This window comes from Apis cerana, linkage group LG1 (genome assembly GCF_029169275.1).
Source record: "Apis cerana isolate GH-2021 linkage group LG1, AcerK_1.0, whole genome shotgun sequence".
NCBI lineage: Eukaryota > Metazoa > Arthropoda > Insecta > Hymenoptera > Apidae > Apis > Apis cerana.
The window spans coordinates 5,696,145-5,716,190 of NC_083852.1; the positions used below are offsets into that span (position 1 = coordinate 5,696,145).

The following is a 20,046-nucleotide window of genomic DNA, read 5'->3' on the forward strand; positions in this document are numbered from 1 at the left end:
AAATTGGAAGTCGGGAGCGGGTGAAGCCGATTGTCGGCCATATTAAATCATCTTGTTGTCGACTCGTCGCGATACCCAACTTTCTTCGCCGTTTCCAGAACATCTCCTTAAAAAACCCTCTGGTTAAATTAAAAAACAAGACGATCGCGACAAACGAGGCAAGAGCGAAGAAAGAAGCAATTTCCCTGCCGCGTGAAATGTTCATCGCGAAAAGTACCTTGACGCCTTTTCATTAACGACGCTATTTCGATTGGAACGCGATGTAAAAGTGTTTTCCATTACATTTCCAGCGCGTCTCCTCTTCAAATCGTGCTTAATACACATATACACACACAGAGAGAGAGAATAATTGTAATTTTGTGTTCGAGACATAAAATTATTGATCGAGTTAATGTTAGGTTTTGCAATAAGAGTGTTTAACCTTTAAATCGTGACGAGAATTTTTAATATAGCTAATGGTGATGTGACGTCTATTTGATACATATCTAAATGGAAGTGTTTAAGATCAAAGTTTTTATCTGTAAAGTGTATGAAACTGGTAAATGGTTCTAAGAACGATCTCTTGCATGATGCATAATACATATGTATATATATGTATAAAATATGTTTGATGTATAATAACATTGTTGTATTAATGGATTAGAAGTTATAAGTTATGATAATAGATTTTAGATAATACTGCATATATTTTCATTTCTATTCTCTTGAAATACATAAAAAGATAATACAATGAAATATCATTATATCTCTTAAATAAAAATTATTAACAAATATCAGATAATATAGAATTCAATTTATGAATATACAACATCTATTTTCTTAGAATAACTTAAAAATAAAAAATAAAAGTATCAATTTATCATTTTTCTTATTATAATATATGTACAACTAACGATTATTTTAATAGAACCATCTTTGTCTATTTACACCAGGTGCACCAGAATCAAAATATGATCCAAATTTCGCTTACGCGTATAGTAAGTATTTGCTCCCATCTTGGAAAGGGCAATCTGACCAATCGAACACTACTCGACGACACGTCAGGCAACAAATATGCCACGAGGAAAAACGTGGGCCGACATCGCGACCAAACAAGAAAATAACGCAAAACGGGCGTCGACACCGTTCCACTTACGGAACGTCGATTTCCTCGTTTCTTCTTCGTTGAAACGAAATCCACGACACGTCCTTTTCCAGCTGTTCCCTCCACAGAGACCCTTCCTTTTCCGCCCCATAATTCTCAGCCTTGATCCTCGCTGAAATATTCATCAACCGCCTTGTCCCGATTCTCTTTTCGGTCTCTTTCAATTATCGCTCTGGACAAGTCGGGTCCGTTCTTTTTCCTTCGTTCTTTCCTCCTTTTTTTTCTGTAGGCAGGTTCGTGTTGCCTCGTCACGGTCGTTTAATCGTAAGATCAAATTCTTGGAGTTGACAAAAAAAGTAAGAGGACGGCAAATTGACCGAGTAAGAAGTCAACATGGTAGGCGATAGACGCGTTTAGTAGATCCAAGTTCCTCGTTATCGAAGTTAATGAGCCGACCCCGGTGACTATGGTATAAACAGTGGTTAACTATAATGAAAAGGCGAATAGAGATTAATAGCATCAGAGTGACACATAGTGATTGTTGGCTAGATAGGTTTTAGGAGGGAGTAAAGTGGATCTTTATTATAATACTTAGGATGATCAAAAAATTAAAGCTCCCTCGTCAATAATTTATTAGGGAGAATTTAGTCTTTTGTGATTCAATGTATTTAAAGAAAAAAGAGATGGATAATATCAGGCTTCGTGGCTCGAGCATCTGAACTTCGGGTAAAATCGGAAATATTCGGTTAAATGTTGATAGTTCGTATTACTAGGGATTTGGCTCGGCAGTAAATAGTCTGACTTCGGATCGACTCGACGACAGTTAGATACGATCGGTGAGAAAAACTGAATATAATTGTTCAACCGATTTTAACCGATTATTGTCGCGAATAGTTATTATTATAGTATTAACATTTAATAAACAAAATAAGATTCAGAATTATCTATATTGCTTATTCAAATATTAATTGTAATTTAAATAAAGTATTTTACTTTTTGAATATATTTGCATTATTTTCATATAATATCAAGAAAATATCTTCGAACTGATATATCTTCCTTCTTTAAATCTTTAAACACATCAAGTCAATTATTTTTTAAACGACAAACATATACAATAATAATCTCGCTCTAATAAGATTAGTTTTCGTTGTGTGACTCTTCGTATCTTTCGTTTCTATATTATTTATGAATGAAAGATCTATTTGCTCGAAGATTTTTATCTCCTATTATATAAATAGAATCAATTAAGAAAACGATTTACCTGGTGAATACGGTCTATTAATAGCACATCGGATAACGACGATAAGTGGACGATCACGTCAATAGGCGTATCAGAAATAATAATACTAGTTGAATAAGATAAACTGTAGATTTCAGAAATTTGTTGTTCGTTGTTCCATTGTTCTTTTTACCTCGCTTCTCTTGAACTTTACGCTGCTTTTGTGTATGCCATCCCTGAAACTTTTCTGAAAGATTCAATCAATTTTTTTTAAATTCTTTTCTTTTTATATACTTCTCTCTTTCTCTGTCTCTTTTTCTTTTTTTTTATTGAAATGAGAATATTTTACAGAAAATTTCAACGATCATATACATAACGTATACTGCACATTATCTTCGTGATATTTTACGAGCAAATTTATTCCTGATATGAAAGAAAATAATGTACTAATACTTGATTATTTATAACCAATTTATAATAATAACTTAATTTAATAAATTTTACAATTATATAGACATATATATAAAAATATATCGTATTTTTAGAATTAGAAATGGATTTAGGTTATGTTTTAAATAACCATGAAAATTTCCAATATGACATAGTAAAATTTCATATTTTTATATGACACCATATATCATATTTTTATATGTCATATTTTCGACCAGTGTTATTAATAAATAATAAATCTTTGAAAAATAGCATTCTTTCTTTCCTATAACAATTTTATTACTATTTTTCTTAACTTTTTTAATCAAAATTTTTACATAAGAGTAATCATAAATTCGATATATAGTTTTAATTCATTATGAAATATCCAACCACTCTATTTTTTTTTTTTTTAATTTGATTTAATTGAATTTAATATATCAAAATATTAATATAGAATTATAGAAAAAAATAATACCATTCTATGTAAATTTTACAAACAAAATCGTATATTGTCGTACATGTGCATTCTCTGAAAGGAATTTTCGATTGGTACTCGTTGTTTTGGTATACAGAACGAGTCACGCGATATGTCGGTTTTCTTGTTTGCTTTTTGAAAGTATAGAAGAGGGAAAATGTCGAGTCGTGGGGAAACAGCCGAGCTGTGTAAGATTTATTTGCTTACGACGTAATGTTACTACGAAGATTGATGTTTGATGCTTACGATGGATGCACAAAATATTTGTACATAGTTTTTTTTATTTTTATATTTATTTTTATACTTAACATATTTCTTTTTTTCCATTTTATTCCATAATTATATTATAGAAAATAATATCTTTTGCTTTTTTAAATTTTTTAATAAAATAAAAAATAAAATAAAATCTTCTATATTTGTTATATTATATTTTTTTTATTACGATTATTTTCAATTTTAAAAAATTCTATAAAATCCCCAACCTTTTCTTTTATTATCACTTATTTTATTTTCTATTCTCAATCTTCTTCTCGTAAAAAAATGTCAAAAAGAAATGTGCAATGTAAAGTTACGCAATACGGAAAAATACAAATATATCTCTCTTAGAGTATCATTACATTTAAAAAGTAATAATCATAACAAGACAAACCTCGTTACACCCATTTTACAACTGAAATTGCGTGACTGGGCTCTCTGCAGTAATATTTTTCGCTCTCATTTTCTTTTCTTTACTCTTTCATCACGATTCCAGTCAATGAAATAATACACATAACGAAGAAAAAAATTAATATGTTTCAATGGAAGGATCGTGATATGATGTATTCGTGATCCACGTGGTTTGGTTTCATAATCGTTGCGAAAATTACGTGGTCGGTTCCGATCCGATTACGTATTCTACGAAAGAAAATCGTAAAGATCAAGCCAGAGGAAATGGTAATAAAGTTCTCCGCACGAGACAAAATTAATCCATTCGTCATTTCGATTTTTTATTTCGATTTTCAAACAGCACGCGCTGTCCCATGACAGACCGAAGAATTATGTTAACCATGGAAACGACAATTTGATAACATCCATCCAAATTTCCACGTAAATGAATCAATATATCCCGATATTAATTAAACTTTGACTTTCCATCATTTTGCCTGAATGATGAATCGTAATCCGTAATTATTTTCAATGGTTGGAGACGAAGAACCACTACATATATGCTTTCTATTTAATTGGGTTTTGTGCAAGAATTTTGAATGTAATTTTAATGGATATTATTTTTTTTACTTGAATATTAACATTTCATTAATTGTGCGATATAATATTAAAATAAGATTATTGTGCATGAAATAACTTTTTAACTATGTAAGATAAAAAAGATGAAACAAAATATGAAAATAATAGATATTAATTGAGATTAAGATATTAATATAAATTTCTTTGAATGACAAGGACAATAGAGACGATTTTATCGCTTTTTAAGTTGAATTTTAAACAGAAGTGAAAATTTTCAGAGAAATATGTTCCTGAAACTATGTCGAAGTCAGAAGAAGTGACTCTGTACAGAATGCTGAATAAGATTGCTGGAATTTTCCCTTAATATTCAGTCTGCCCTCTATATCTACTTATAGAAATATTTTGCAACTTTAAATAGCTATATCTCACAATCAGAGATAATAGGCAACTCTTAAAATCATTCGTGATTTTAAAATCATTTAATTATCTATAAAGTTGTGGACCAATAATACATTTCCATTAAATAATAAAAAAAAAAAAGAAAAAAATATCTTTATAAATCGAAAAAAAAATCGAAAACATGTTTAAGTATGTTGATAATAATTTATCAAAGTTAAATCTTAATTATCAAAATTGTTCTCTTAAAATAAAAAAAATATTTTCAATTAACAGTGAATATATAGAATAAACTAATTGTAATTTGATAAAAATAGAGAATCGTTTTACAAATGCTACAAAATCGCATAAAATCTTCTTTTTATCCGTTGTATTTCAACGTATGAAAAATCGATATTTTGTATACAATAAAAAAATGAAACAAATAATATAAAAGCCGATGACTGCATTTCATCCTTTGACAAAGTTACATTTCAATATTTACAATTTATATTTATTGTGACTATTCTCCAGTAGATTGAACATAGAAAATCAGTCTTTCACTTGATTTGATTTTTATTTCATTATTTTGATACAATTTTATCGGAAAACGGAAAATATCTTTTTATTTCAATCATAGTTCAAATTTCAAATAATCCAATCAAAAGAAAGTTAATAAATATTTATGACTTTAAATTCACATCATATCTTTTTTATTTTAATTCATAAAATATTCACTTTATATTTTTTCCTAACCTCAATAATTTCAATTATTGCAATTGCAGTTTTTTGCATAAATTTGAACTAACTTATACATATTGCACATTCTATACTTATTTCTAGTTTTATTTCTAATTAGGAGAAAATAAATGTACCTCTTTCTAATCAAATTTTCCATTTTTTTAACTTCAATCATTTCAATTGTACAATTCTACTGCAATTTATGTTCTATATCACATATTCTATAATTCACAGAAAAATTAAATCAACTTTTCACTTAAGCAAACAACATTTTTCTAATTTCGTTCACAATTTCAATTGTACCATTCTTCACAATCACAAGCATCTAATACTATTCTATAATGGAATAATTATATGTAAACAAAATTAACTTATTAAATAATGCATCAAATAATCTAAACTCCCGAGTTTAGGGACAAACGAGACAAGCGATTCGAGCGCTCTCTGAAACGATCTCATCATTTCGTCGTCACGAAACTCGCCATAAGGAGACATAACGAGCGCGACACATAAGAAAGGCCTAAAGGGAATAAGTGAGACAGAGAAAATAGAAGACAATAATCATGAGTTCATAGAAGAGGAAATACTTACGACATAGGGCTCGATATTGTGTGCTCCGCATCGTTCCCGCTGGACAAACTGCCGGTACACCATCTTCGTACAATTCTCTTGGTGTGTTCCAATCGAGAGGGCCGTAATTGCACACCAGAGCCTCCACACGAACTTCTCCGTATGCAATGGCTATTGTATGTTCGGTTGACGACGTCGCCATGTTTTTAACTTTGAATCTCGATCGCTGTGTATAAATTGCACGACCGCAACCGATCCGACTGATTGTCGACAACGCGAATGGAATGTAAGGCAAGTTACTTTTTGCGACGAAATTCACCAATCTAGAATGAATAATTAATAAATTAGAATATCTATCTTAATATAAATCGTTTATTATAAAAGTTTATTAATTTTTAATACATTTCTATCGAAATCAAATGATATACAGTGAACGTTGTTTAAAACGAAAATAAAAATTTAAGTGGGGATAGAATTAAAATAAAAATTATTTAATTAAATATCAATTTTACTAGTTCATGAATATCTAACGTTACTAAATAATAGTAGAAAATGATAAAATTCTGAAAATATTGGCCAATTTGAATTCCGATTTTTAAATAATAATGTGTTTGAATTTAAATGCATAATATAAATTCAAATATATATGTACGTGAACTAATAAAAAGAATTGAAAAAAATAAATTAAAAATTCTAAAAGAGATAGTGTAATATATATAGAGATTAGAATATTACATTATTAATTTATTTAATATGTAAATTATTTTGTATCAGTTATTATTCTTCATTCTCTGAATCATTTAGAAATTCTATTTATCCATCCTCATTTAATTTGATTCAATGAAAATTAATTAACTACTCTATCAAAATATAATTATTAGTATTAATGTACATATGTCTTAAATTTCAAATGAACAAAAATATCTATTGATTACTTGTAATAATTCTATATCTTTATTAATTCAAATATATTAAATTAAATAAATTTTATATATTAAATAAATGAACTTTAAAATATAGAATTAATTATTAAGGAATTTTATTTATTAACAATAATTGTATCCTCTTTAGGATAAAAATTATTATTACCAAATTATTCTCAATATTATCATGATAATATTCTTATTAGATTTAAAAAAAAAATCTCTACAATGAAATCCATTTATGCTATACAGATAGTTAAATGAAACATAGAAAGTAATAGAAAGAAAAAGACAAAAAGTATAAAGAAAAGAGCCAGGATTATAGGGATAGTGGAGAAAGAATCAATGTAAACCTTTGGCGAATTCAAAGGCGAGTTAACAGTGTCTACACATACTGGATCGACCATTCACAAAGTGAAAGCCTTGGCACATAAAAGTCGTTTCGATCAATTCAACTTAGGCTATTGCTACGGTGCTCAGAATGACAATACGTGTGGATTTTCTCGCGAACTTGTGCACACATTTACACGGTATTCGGCATGTATACGTATAGGTAAGTGCATATACAGAAATATATCACAGTGAAAGAATTTGTGTCTTTTGATTCTTTTTATATTTCTTCTAACTTTACTTTTGATCGAAAATTGAAAGGAAATCATTTAAATTTCATTAAATATGATTTAATGATATTATATCGTTGATTGTTTTCTATTGCACGAAAGTTAGGTTATGTTTTATTATACAAATAAATGTTGCTATAATAACATTTTGTTTGAATAATTTTTAAAATTGATTTTTATTTAAAAATAAATTTATTTGAAATAAATTTTTATTTAAAATCGTATATAAATTTAAATTATATATTGCTTCATTGCAATTATTAAAATAAAATTTTGGCGAAATTATTGGAATTTTTAATTTTTCAAATTATTTAATTATTATACTTATTATAAGAAAAAATTTTTTAAATAAAAATTGTTGATATTGAATATTACATTTTTTTATATTCAATGATAAATTATGTAAAAAATTTCGAGATAAAAATTGTGTTATAAACGGGAATAACATCACAAAGTCACGTTTTTCATTTTTTTTTATTTCAAGTTTTTCATTTTTTTCCGTTCGAATCGTCCTTAATGCAAATAGCGAATTTACGTCCCGATAAAATCCTGCCAATGTGATTAATGCATACCCATTTTTTTTTAATTTGCTTTTTTAACGATATTTCTCACTTCCTTTTTTTTTTTTAATCTTTTTAATCAAATCCTATTTATCTTGTTAAATTACACGCCATTACGTACGTACTTATATGTCAATCGTTTATAAGCAATAAATCTTTACAAATATGTTTGCTAGAATCACTAATTTCAGAAAATCAAATACAAGAAAAATATATTTAAGACTTAATGGTACTTGTATTACTACTTAAAATTTTAACAGTTTTAAATTTAGCAATTTTTTTTATCTATTTAGATATATTACAAAATTAAATTTTGAATTATGTAACAACAGGACTTAATACTATTTAAAATATTTTAAAAAAATTTTTAAAATTTTTAAATTATGATAATTTAAAAATAAATTAAAAATTGAGTTATTCAATTATAAAAATTGCAATAAAAATGTAATAATACTATAATTTAGAGCTTTAATATATAAAGATCAAAAATCTTTCTCAAAATAATTCTATAATTGCCTATAAAATATTTATAAAGGTATATTTAGAATATTTATTTCATTTTCAAATATTAAATTGCTGTTAATTATCTCAAATTTCATCAATTAATTATACACATTGGTATTTAAACATCGAATAATTCAAACTTTGCCATATAAAATTTTTATTTTTAAATTCATATTTTAAAATTTATAATTATTTAATTTAAATTTTTTTGACATTCGAATAATCTATATATTAATTATAGAACATGACATCATATCATTGAAAATCTTTTTATTACACGTTTATCAATTTTTCATGCCAGGTATTCTTGGAGTTTTCGCAAACTCAATTATTCCTCCACGGCCGATAAAATCTTCAATTACTCCAGACAACGAACTATTTTGGTACTTTGATCTCGAGCAAAAGAAAGGAAAAAAGGAAACAAGATTTTTAAACAATTCTTCTCTAAGTGAATTCTTGATTGAAAGTAATGGTGGCAAAATTTAAATTTAAATATTAAATATTTTAAAATATATGTATATATGTGTATATATAATTATTAAAAATGTGCAGATATCATGTTGAAAAAAGTAATTTTGACTTTATACAATTCTTTCGACTTCGAAGAAAGAACAAGAAAAAAAAATTCAAAAAAACTATCATGTAAATAAAACTCAATTTAACAAAACATACTACAATTGAACGTAATGCACAGATATATAATGAAATTTCTATACCAAGTTTATTTTCGTAAAAAAAAGAAAGAGAGAGAAAATATATAAAATATATATAAAATAGAAAAAAAATAATATTCGTACGAAAATATAATGAGCTTACCCGAATTCCGCCGAATCGAAATCTTCTACTTCGTCGTACCATGATTGAATATGAAAGCGAATCCTTGCGATGGATGACAGGTTTCCCATGTTATCTATTTCGAAAATGTGCACATTCTGCCATACTCCAAATCCTGCAAAAAATATGATATATTTATGATATAATATTTATGATATCTAGAATGATTATAATATCTTGCAAATTAATTAAAAATATTTGCAGTGATAATAACAATAATGCATTGATAATAACAATAATGTAGCTAATATAAACATTTATGAAGTTAAACTTATTATATACGTTTAAAGATCATCACATTTATTCTACATGTGTAAAGATCATTGGTTCTATATCTATTAATGAAGACAAATAATTATAGAAGATTTTAATACAATTTTAATTGATTCTATGATTTCACGTAATTTTTGTTTTAAATTTATCCAATTTAGAAATCAATTCCACTCAATAAACATAGATTTAATTTAGAATCCAATTTAACGAAACAAGGAAATCAACTTCGAAATTATAGCCAATGAAATTAATGAACTAACTTAGGAATTGTAAGTAGAACTTTGATCAGAAACTAAGGAATCAATTTAGGAATTATATTCAATGAAACTAAGCACCTAACTTAAGAACTTTACTGATTGAATTATATTTTACAGATTTAGAGAATTAATCTCCACCATGACTTTGTGATTTTCAAATGATTTTGAGAATCAAATTAGGAATTGTATCTTAGAATCTAGAGAACCAATCTACACAAATAGAAAAATTTGTCAGATGTGATTCACATGTGACTGATCTCCCGTTTATTTCAATCTCATACTCCAGATCGTTTTAATAAAAGGTATCCTGGTCATTGGATTGGTAAAAGAGAACCAACTGCATGACCCACATACTCCTCAAGTTTCATTCTTTCAGGTTTTTTTTTGTACGAAGATGATTTGACCAACTTATCCGCTAGAAAAAACTTGAATGAGACAAAATCGAAAATATTGAAATGTTAATGAAAGGATAAAAAATTAGAGGTAAATGTCTTTTTTGCAAAATTATTAATATTATATACATAATTTCATACTTGATAAATAAATATTTTTTTTTTAATTCTTTTTTTTTGTTAATAATAAAAAAATAAAATTATGTATTTTTTGGTCAAGAATTTCTGACAATTACTAAATATTTTTCCAGTTTCATCACACATTTTTCTATATGAAATTCTTTTCATAATTATTTGTTTATACACATTTTATATACATTTTAAAATATTTTACTTTACACATTGGAATTATTGTAATTTTATCGTGTTTTCATTGTTTATTCTTTATTTCATATTGTACTATATTTTAAATTGATTGAATCAACAAGTATATTATTTAATAATAAAAACGTAACTCGCGTTTTAAATTAGTAATATTTTTCCTTTATTATTGATGTATGTATATATATATATATATATATATATATATATGTATATATATATATATACAAAAGAAAAGTAAATAAGCTTTTTAATTGTGTCACTTTATTTGTTTTCTTCAATTTTCGTTAAGATATTCGAAACATTTTCAGATAAAAAAAATTCCATGAATTTATAAATTTTAATTTTCCTTACATGATTCAATTAATTTTTTTTTTAAATAATTTTATTTTATCTATAAATAAATATATAGATAATAAATAAATTTGAAAAATATATAATTAAATACTAAATGGTATAAGAATTCTAAAAATTGTATTACCAACTATTAGAAAAAACAAATAAAAAAATTTTTAAACAAAAATTAATAATTTTGAAGCTTAAAGAAATTATTTTTGAAAAAAAAAATTATTCAAACGTCATAATTAAAATATTTGATGATTTCAAGCATACAATAATTCACAATAATTTCATCTTTACAAAATATCCGTCTAGATATTTGATAATCGTTTGTCTTGCAGATCACCCATCGCAATAGACAATAAACCAAATGAAATTTCTCTCTTTTACAAGAGCCACTGTCGTTTTTGCGGCTTACGATTGCAAATTGAAACGAAGCCAAAACGAGTTAGAATGGGATGGAAAAGGAAGAAGATAGGGTGGAAGAGAGTGGTATTCGTAAACAAGAAGGAGAGAAATTGCGATAAAAAGAGGAGAACACACAGATACATTGATCCTGTTACAGAAGGAACAATTTCGTGTTCGAATGTATACGCGATGGATATTGAAAAATGATAGGGACGACTAAGGGAAATGAAAAATGATATATATCCGTGGGAGTTACTTGCCAACATCTCTGCACTGATCTTTCTCGAGAAGGTTGCACTGTACCACCCATCGTCTCGCGATAAGAGCAAGTTCGTCATCCCACATCTGTCAAAATAAATATTCCATTAGATTCGAATACGAGTGATTATTTTTATAGAAAATACATTAATTTTTATATGATATATCATTTTTACTAAGAATAATATATCAGTTGAAATGAATACAAATATATTTCTTTTATATGGAATAATAATTTTTTAATAAATATTAGAAATAATTGCTCAATAATATTTTATAAACTTGAATTTAGATTTATCAGTTTAATAATCAAAGAATATTTAAAATAACGGCAATAAAGATACATATATATATATGTGTATTTAAATAAGAGTAAAAATTCTATAAACAAAAGCAGAAACAAAAGAGGATTCTAAGAATCAAAAAAAGCTGGATTTACATTTATAAACATATAGAGTTGATATTTTTTTAATTCAATATCTAAATGATTGTTAATTTTTTTTTCTTTTTTTTTTTATGACCATAGGCATTATGGCTTAATCTAAATTAAATCTTACCACTTCCATCATAAATTTTGCTGGACGTTGTGGACCTGGATTTCCTCGTATTTCTTTCCCACTTGCCACAGTATTGCGATAAGTATTGTGCCAATGGAGTATAGTTTCAATATCTTTGTCGTCCAGATCAGCATGCTGGAGGTTTATACATCTAATGCCATCAGTATCGAGCTAAGAAAATGACGTATTAGATGCCTATTGAAATTTTATTAGTAATTCAACATTAGTAGGAATAATAATTATTTTAACAATATATATATATATATAATTTGTTATATCAATTTTATTGAAAATCGATAAAATTGTATTTTAATATTTAAGTAGAGATTGTCTCAAATGTTGAGTTTCAAGATTCGTCAGGAATATTCGCGTGAGATTAGATATCTACTAAAATCAGAGAATACCTACTATTGCTCTATTACTAAGATCCTGAAAGATTCATCTTTGGATCTGCTTGGAAGATTACAATCTTTTTAAATTAGATTTTTAAATTAAATTGAATTATCGAGATCTTGTTCGATTTCATTCAAATCTTTCTGACCTATCTTGAAAAAATTATATACTATTTTTATAATTGTATAATAATTATATTTACTTATAATATAAAATAAATAGTTATAATTATAATTATATTATGACATATATTATGATATATTGACATACTTTCTAAAAATTATTCAAGATCGAATAGAATCAGAATGTCAATATATCACGATATTTTTCAAGTTTTGAATCATTGAATTATGAATTTCATAAAAATAACCTCTTCAAAATTTTCATAGTGAAGAGTACTATCGAATTTAGTGGAAAGATAGTGGAAGTAGATATTTTCTTTAGGCAAAGCTTTGATGTGTTGCTTCATCAGATTCGCTTTGATGTGTAGAGGAAGTATTTTTACTTGAGTTTATCATGAACACGTACTATATTTTTTATAGATAGAAGAAACAAATTTTTTTATATAAAAAAATTTATATACGCAATGAATAAAAACTACATTTGTAATATCTTAAATAATAGAAACAAGGTAGATCAATGAAAAAGTGCTATAAAATTTAGGAGATAATTGAAATGAAAATCACAGAGAATACTAAAAACTACTGCAAAAGCTTGGATTAAAGGGAAATAACAACAGAGAGCTATCGAACTAATGGTATTTAATCGAAAGGTTTCTTCTCAGCTGCTTTCTGTATTGTCATTGATTGAGAGAATAAAAAAAACTACTATTCATCTTTTTCAAGTTTAAATAACCAATTTATAAGTCTTTTATTCTGACGAAAGTAAAAATAAATTTTTAAAAAAGATAAGATTATAAATTTCTAAAAAAAAATTAACATAAAATTGTTATTATATATCGATAATTATTTTACATTATAATTAATTTACATAAGCAAAGTTTATTATATATATTTTATTTCAAATTATCTTTTTCAAATTATTATAATTATATAACATTATGTGACACGTACACAATTGAAAACAGTTACAAAGTACTAGATAGTCACGTATAATGTAATCTGTTTCTAACATATCCATATTTCAAAAGTTCGATTTCAACGATATGAATATAATACATATAGTATAATTTATGTATCGAGTATAAATCATTGTAACTAAAATATTGAACACGACAGCGAAATGTGTCTTCCAATATATGTATGTTGATATAGGTAAGAAACTTTCATAGAAACGTATTCTATGCTGAATATATTTGTAACAAAAATTATTAGAATGATCGTAACAATTTTAATTAAATAAAATAATAAATGAAAGTTTATTTTATAAAGTACAAATATTGAAAATAATTATTGTATTATTATTGATATTCTGTTATTTTATCATAACATTATATTTTATTTATTTCATTTTAATTTTACATATTTGTAAAAAAGTTAATTTATATAAAAAATAAATAAAAATAAATAATTATATAAATATATATATATAATATATATTATATATTTTAAATTGAATAACGATTTTATAAAAAAGCCAGCAGATCCGAAATTTTGAGAAGAAAAAATTTGATACGTAAACAGTGCTAAAATAGAGGAGAGTTAACGTAATTGGTATAAATGATGTTAAGGAACGGCATCGTTATTCGAAATTCCATAGATCGTAGTTTCACACATATATGTACACCGATAGTCATCATTAATACAGTATTCGACTCTTTACCGCGAAAGGTATTTTCGATATATCGCGTACTTGACATCGTTATTTTCTCGCTTCATAAATTTAAACCCGTTGAAATTTTGCACTGCCCGATCCAACGTCGAAACTTCTTGTCGCATTTCACACCAATGTGCATACGAAATATATGAAATGATAATTCATTTCTAAAAGTTGAGTAACACAATATAATCATTATTTAATTTTGTTTTGTTGAATAAATTAGTTAATGGAATTTAGGAAATATTAAAAATTAATGTAATCATCAAATATATTATTAAAAAAAAATTAATTTGGAAATAAACTATTTTGCTAACCTAACCCTCCCCCTCCCCCCATTTGACATAATATAAAAATAATGATGTTCCTTTCCTATTGAATATTTCATTTGATATTATATACAATTATCCGTATTATATACATAATACAAACAATTTTTTGTTATTAATTATAAATCGCAATTCCAAAAATAAGAATGCCTAAAGCAGAAAAAACATGAACATAGTAATTGCAATAGTGATATTTTAGTTTATGAGAATCATTTTCAAGATGATATAATGAATATAGAACTTTTGTAAAGAAATTTTATTTAAATTAAATCATCTCAAGATAAAAATACTGAAAGAAAAGAAAATTTTTCATGTATACTTTCAAAATAAAAAATTTTATATTATGAAAGATGATAATGCAATAATTATGCTTTATTTATTTATCTATTATTAAATTAATTATTTGAATAAAATATTTTATTATATCTATATTATGAACTAATCTTTCGATTTTAACTTAATTTACTCTTAATTCAAACTTCAATTGATATCGAATTCTTGAATCACTGTGATAAATTTAAATTGAATTATTTCTTAAATCAATAAGAAATTTTCATCAACATATATTAATTAACATATTTTTAAATATTTATCAGAAAATTTAATATTATACAAAAGATAGGATATGGCTACAAAATAATATTGTTATACAAAATTCAATGAAAGATTATAGATTTTTTACAATTTTTCACTTTCATCAACATCAAGGTGGTAGCACTGACGTGCATCTGGCGACAGCTCATATCTGACGCGAATTAATATTCGTCTCAAGAATCCACATTTTTCTATAAAATTTCGAGGGTTGAATGTGTTCGCGTTATTCTTCGTGGGTAGCGGCACGATCTTCTAGCCTGAAAATGTACACCGAGAATAAACGCATTGTCTGCGTGATACCAAATCGACAATAATGAGCAATGTCGTCGTTCCGAATTTCTTGTTGCGCAATTCGCATCTGCAGTGGATTTTTATATTCTCGATTCGCTAATTTCGGTCGTATTTATTATTATCGCTGGTATCGTATCGTTCGTTCATCTCGGCAAAATAAAAATTTTCGATGAAACAATGATGAAGAAAAAAAGAAAATCGATGTTGAAAGAGAATATGATTTTCCGTTCGCAAAGTAACATTAGAGAATGTGAAGATTAAGGTTAGAAAATGATTTTCATATTACAACATTATTTCATGTGGCAATAAAAACAAGGTATGTCTTCTTTTTCTTTAATGAAATTATCAAGAAATTTTATATTTCACATTATTATAAAAGAATGCAATCATTTATTAAGATCTATTCATTAATTATTATTAGTTAAAAAAGATTAGGAGATCAAATAGCAATGAAACTATTGGATTTTTAAATAAAATAATTCTTAATAGGCAAGAAGTTATATTTCATTTTTCATTAAGTAGGAAATACAACGATCGAAGTTATTAAATTAAGGTAATATAACGAATAATATATATCTTATTATATGTATTTCATATATGTATTCAAATTAGCAACTACTAAAATCTAATATTTTTGTATTCTTGCCTATTAAATTTTTTTTGAAAAATATTGTAATGAAAGATTATAAAAATTTTATGATAAATAATAATATAATAATTAAAAAATATTTTACTTTAACATTTTTATTTTTGAACTGTTTTTTAAATTTCATGTTTAGTTTCCAATTGTTATAATTTAATGATACATATTTGATAAATTATGAATTCAATAGAAAGTAAACAATAGATGATTAATGATCAATAATCTTATTCAGCAGATTCTGATTCGTCAAATCAGTCAATTAAACGGACAAAATTACCGGAATGATTAATATTTATTCGGAATGATTAATATTTATCATGTTAATGAAAAATTTCATCGATAGAATAAATAAATGACATTGACATTATGTATGTCAATATAGAAGATATATATTAAAATTGGCCAATTCAATGATAATTTCATTTCATTTCCATCTCAAATTATGATGGTTTATTTAATGTACATTAATTAGAATTATATATTACATTAGGATTATATATACAATTAATTTGTAATTAATTATTTAAAATCATAAAAGAATTTATAAGAAAGAAATATAAAAGTTAAAATAAATAAAATTTTAATTAAAATTTTACAATAAAATTTTATATAATCTATAGAATATATTATATCAATTTTAAATAATCCATAATTGAATTAATTTTCATTTGTAGATATTTTAAATTAAATTTGCTATTCATAATATTCGTTTACATTATTACATCCTCTCTCTTTTTCATTTTTTTATATTTTAATATTAAATAATTATTATTATGTGCAAATATTTATGCAAATTTATATTTCTATAAAAGAAATTCTATGAGAAATATAATAATTTCCAAATTGTTAAATGTTGAGATTTTTAAAATAATTATTAAAAATGATGAAAAATACACTTATTCTCATTTACAAATAATAACTATTAAAAAAATAATATTTGTTTTTAATAAATTATTATTACATCCAAAGTTAATTCATTATACTTTCTGAAAACTTAATTTTTTTTTATCACATTCGAAGTCTATCTCTGAATTCTTAATTTTAACGAACTATGACAAATGACGCAAATCTATTCAAATAACAAATGTACAATTGTACGTACAAATAACAATTCTCGTAAAAACAGATCGAATACAAGAGAATGAAAACACGAGATCCAACGATATTCCGAACAAGTCCCCGTATTTATTAAATAAATAAATCGAGTCACCGAAATATTATTATGTACGTACCGGAAATCGGCACATGGTGTGATTGGGGCAAATACGACAGTAAGGATTGTTCTCGAGGTTTATCGGGAACGATGATATTGTCCCCGTTAGTGAGCAATCACAGTAGCCCGTTAAGAACAATAAGAAGCAGAACCAGATATGACCTGTCATTCCGGCGGTTTTCGTCGTATGTTTCAACAGCCAAAAATTCACCACGACATTTTATCTTTTGCGTTTCACTACTGTCCGGGTAATCTCGCCGCTACCTTCACCCCGGAGCGATGTTTTCCGAATCGATTTTCCAATGAAACAGTGACAAGCCAGCCCCGCGACGAAGGATAATATTTTTCCTTCCGGAAATGATGTTCGTTAATAATGTTCGACCACACGTTCCGGTAAGTCTGTCAATTATGACTGTACAGGCACGCCTATGCAGGCCTACCACTACATGTGTATGATAAAACTGTGCAGTTATTTTGGCCTATACAGACAACCGAAGCAAATATGAAAAATCATTCGATATTCAAGATGGCGTAATCGTTTATTATGTCTAATTGAGGTTATGTTAGTATGTGTTGTATATAAGTGTAATAGTGTTAGGAAATATTCGATTATGATTTATTATCAATAGTTTAGAATAGGAAAAATACAGGTTAGTTCATAGTGTGGTTATCTCGATTATTTTCGATTAGTATTCGATCGATCATAATACTTAGTTTTATCATAAACAAACGTTCTTGCATGTAACCTCAAATCCTTTTTTTACCCTATAATATCTTTTATTTATTGATTAGCAATTGGGACGATTTATTAATGTTGTGTTTATTGACCAAATAATGAATAAACGTTTTCATTTAAATATTTTAAATGAGCATTTGTTTTCTGTAATTTCTGCGTCATGAAGTAGAAATATCAGTTAGTAAAATATGTTCATTGTGTTAAATGTATATTTCATGCGAAATATAGAAGAATATATATTTGAACAATCGCACTGTCCAAAATCAACTGTTATAGTAAAAATACACAAAAAGGTTGGTCTGATAAATTAATAAAACACTAACGTAATAATTTATAATCGCAATTAATTTCTTTATCTTTCCAACAATTGTTCTATTTAAGCGTGAAATTGTTTAATACATTCTTTTATATGTTATTAAAGTTGATAAGCTTATTACATAAAATTTATAAATAACTAATCATTTTAGAAAATTTTATGTCGATTAAAAAAAGTGACTATAATTTATTTTCTTATCTTAACTTTTTTAATTTTTTAGAATTTTAAATAAAATAATCAATATAAAATGAAATTGTATTTCAATCACTTCTAATCGTTATTTTTATTTTTTATTTACAATTTTTTGTATATTTTACTTCTAGTGAATCTCTTTAAAGAAAATAATACTTAATTACGTCTATAAAATTCAAGAACAATATTCGTGTATTTACAAGTATTTACGTGCTCAATTATGCTCTGTCGGATTTTTATTTCGACTTACACCGGAAGTTCCGGTGCATAGCGCTGCCATATAGCTCCCCAGGCGAAACCGCTATAACGCGTAAACGGCGTTGACGCAACTCACCGGTAAGTTGGACGATTCTCGGATGTTCAGCACGTGTTTTCATTTCGTTATCCCACCGTCTTCTTCCCATATCATTACTGTTTCAATACGCGCGGGAGGCGGAAACTTTTTCGAGTCGGCGAACCTTTTTCTTATATTGTTTTTTCTTTTTCTTTCATTCATGGTTTCGTTAGAATAGCAACAGCCTTACCACAAAAGAAAGATTAAGAAAAGTTTATAGATAACTGAAATTCTATATTTTGTTCGATACTTTTTTCGTTTATGAAAAGAAAAAAAGAAAAAAGAGAAATAAGAAAAATATGATGTGCGTTAAGTTTCTTAGATTTTAGGTTATGTTGTCTCTTGCACTATATACTTGGAATTATTGAAGTTTAAATAATTAAATGAAAATGAAAATTAATTTCTTTTATTAAAAATATTATTTTATTTAATATTTTATGATTTTTATATATCCATTTAAATTAAATTGATAATGTATATTTAACGTTTGAAAAAGTTTATGATCTTTAAAATGTTTTTTAATAGAGATTGAAATTGATTCGATTTTAGATTTAGTTTTTCTATTTTTGGAAAGATTTTTAAATAAATAAATATTATTGGTTATCTTGTCAATAAGAATACAGTTTAGATTTTAACTAATAAATTGTTAAAATAATTAAACATTTAAATAAAATTATTCATTCATAAATTAAAATATTATATTTTTTCATTTTGTGATATCTTAAGTTAATAAACTTTTATAACCAAAATAATCGATCTCGAAAAAAATAAATCAAGATTATAATAAAATATTCGAAGAAAATTAAATAAATTTCTAGAAATAGTACTTCACTTCAGATTAAAAATATTTTATATGTTCT

The 20,046-nt window shown here is 25.7% G+C and overlaps 1 protein-coding gene and 2 long non-coding RNA genes across 4 annotated transcripts; 2 read left to right on the forward strand and 1 right to left on the reverse strand.

Moving 5' to 3' along the window:
- Window positions 1–666: 666 nt before the first annotated feature.
- Window positions 667–18,095, reverse strand: LOC107994864 (venom allergen 3-like). Its single transcript, XM_017051978.3, has 7 exons — window positions 17,628–18,095; window positions 12,370–12,540; window positions 11,815–11,899; window positions 9,547–9,679; window positions 6,145–6,446; window positions 2,349–2,553; window positions 667–1,570 (listed from the first exon to the last, which is right to left on the reverse strand). Exons 1-6 carry the CDS (start codon window positions 17,775–17,777, stop codon window positions 2,402–2,404), a joined length of 993 nt encoding a protein of 330 aa, XP_016907467.1. The 5' UTR covers window positions 17,778–18,095; the 3' UTR covers window positions 667–1,570; window positions 2,349–2,401.
- On the forward strand, window positions 6,273–12,480 carry LOC107994866 (uncharacterized). Its single transcript, XR_009831281.1, has 7 exons — window positions 6,273–6,409; window positions 7,299–7,599; window positions 9,032–10,106; window positions 10,212–10,396; window positions 10,471–10,577; window positions 11,488–11,883; window positions 12,339–12,480. It is a non-coding gene; the product is annotated as an uncharacterized LOC107994866 (long non-coding RNA).
- LOC133666751 (uncharacterized) lies at window positions 15,500–17,098 on the forward strand. 2 transcript variants are annotated; one of them, XR_009831306.1, is made up of 2 exons: window positions 15,500–16,068; window positions 16,628–17,098. It is a non-coding gene; the product is annotated as an uncharacterized LOC133666751 (long non-coding RNA). The 2 variants fall into 2 exon arrangements; XR_009831317.1 differs by having other exon boundaries at window positions 16,631–17,098.
- Window positions 18,096–20,046: the final 1,951 nt, after the last annotated feature.

Coding starts and splice junctions, on each gene's coding strand:
- LOC107994864 (XM_017051978.3), bottom strand. CDS start 17,777: ATGACAGGTCATATCTGGTTCTGCTTCTTATTGTTCTTAACGGGCTAC. Junction 11,900..12,369: donor CAAAATTTATGATGGAAGTG/GTAAGATTTAAT, acceptor TTATTTTGACAG/ATGTGGGATGACGAACTTGC. Junction 6,447..9,546: donor TTCGATTCGGCGGAATTCGG/GTAAGCTCATTA, acceptor TATTCATTCTAG/ATTGGTGAATTTCGTCGCAA.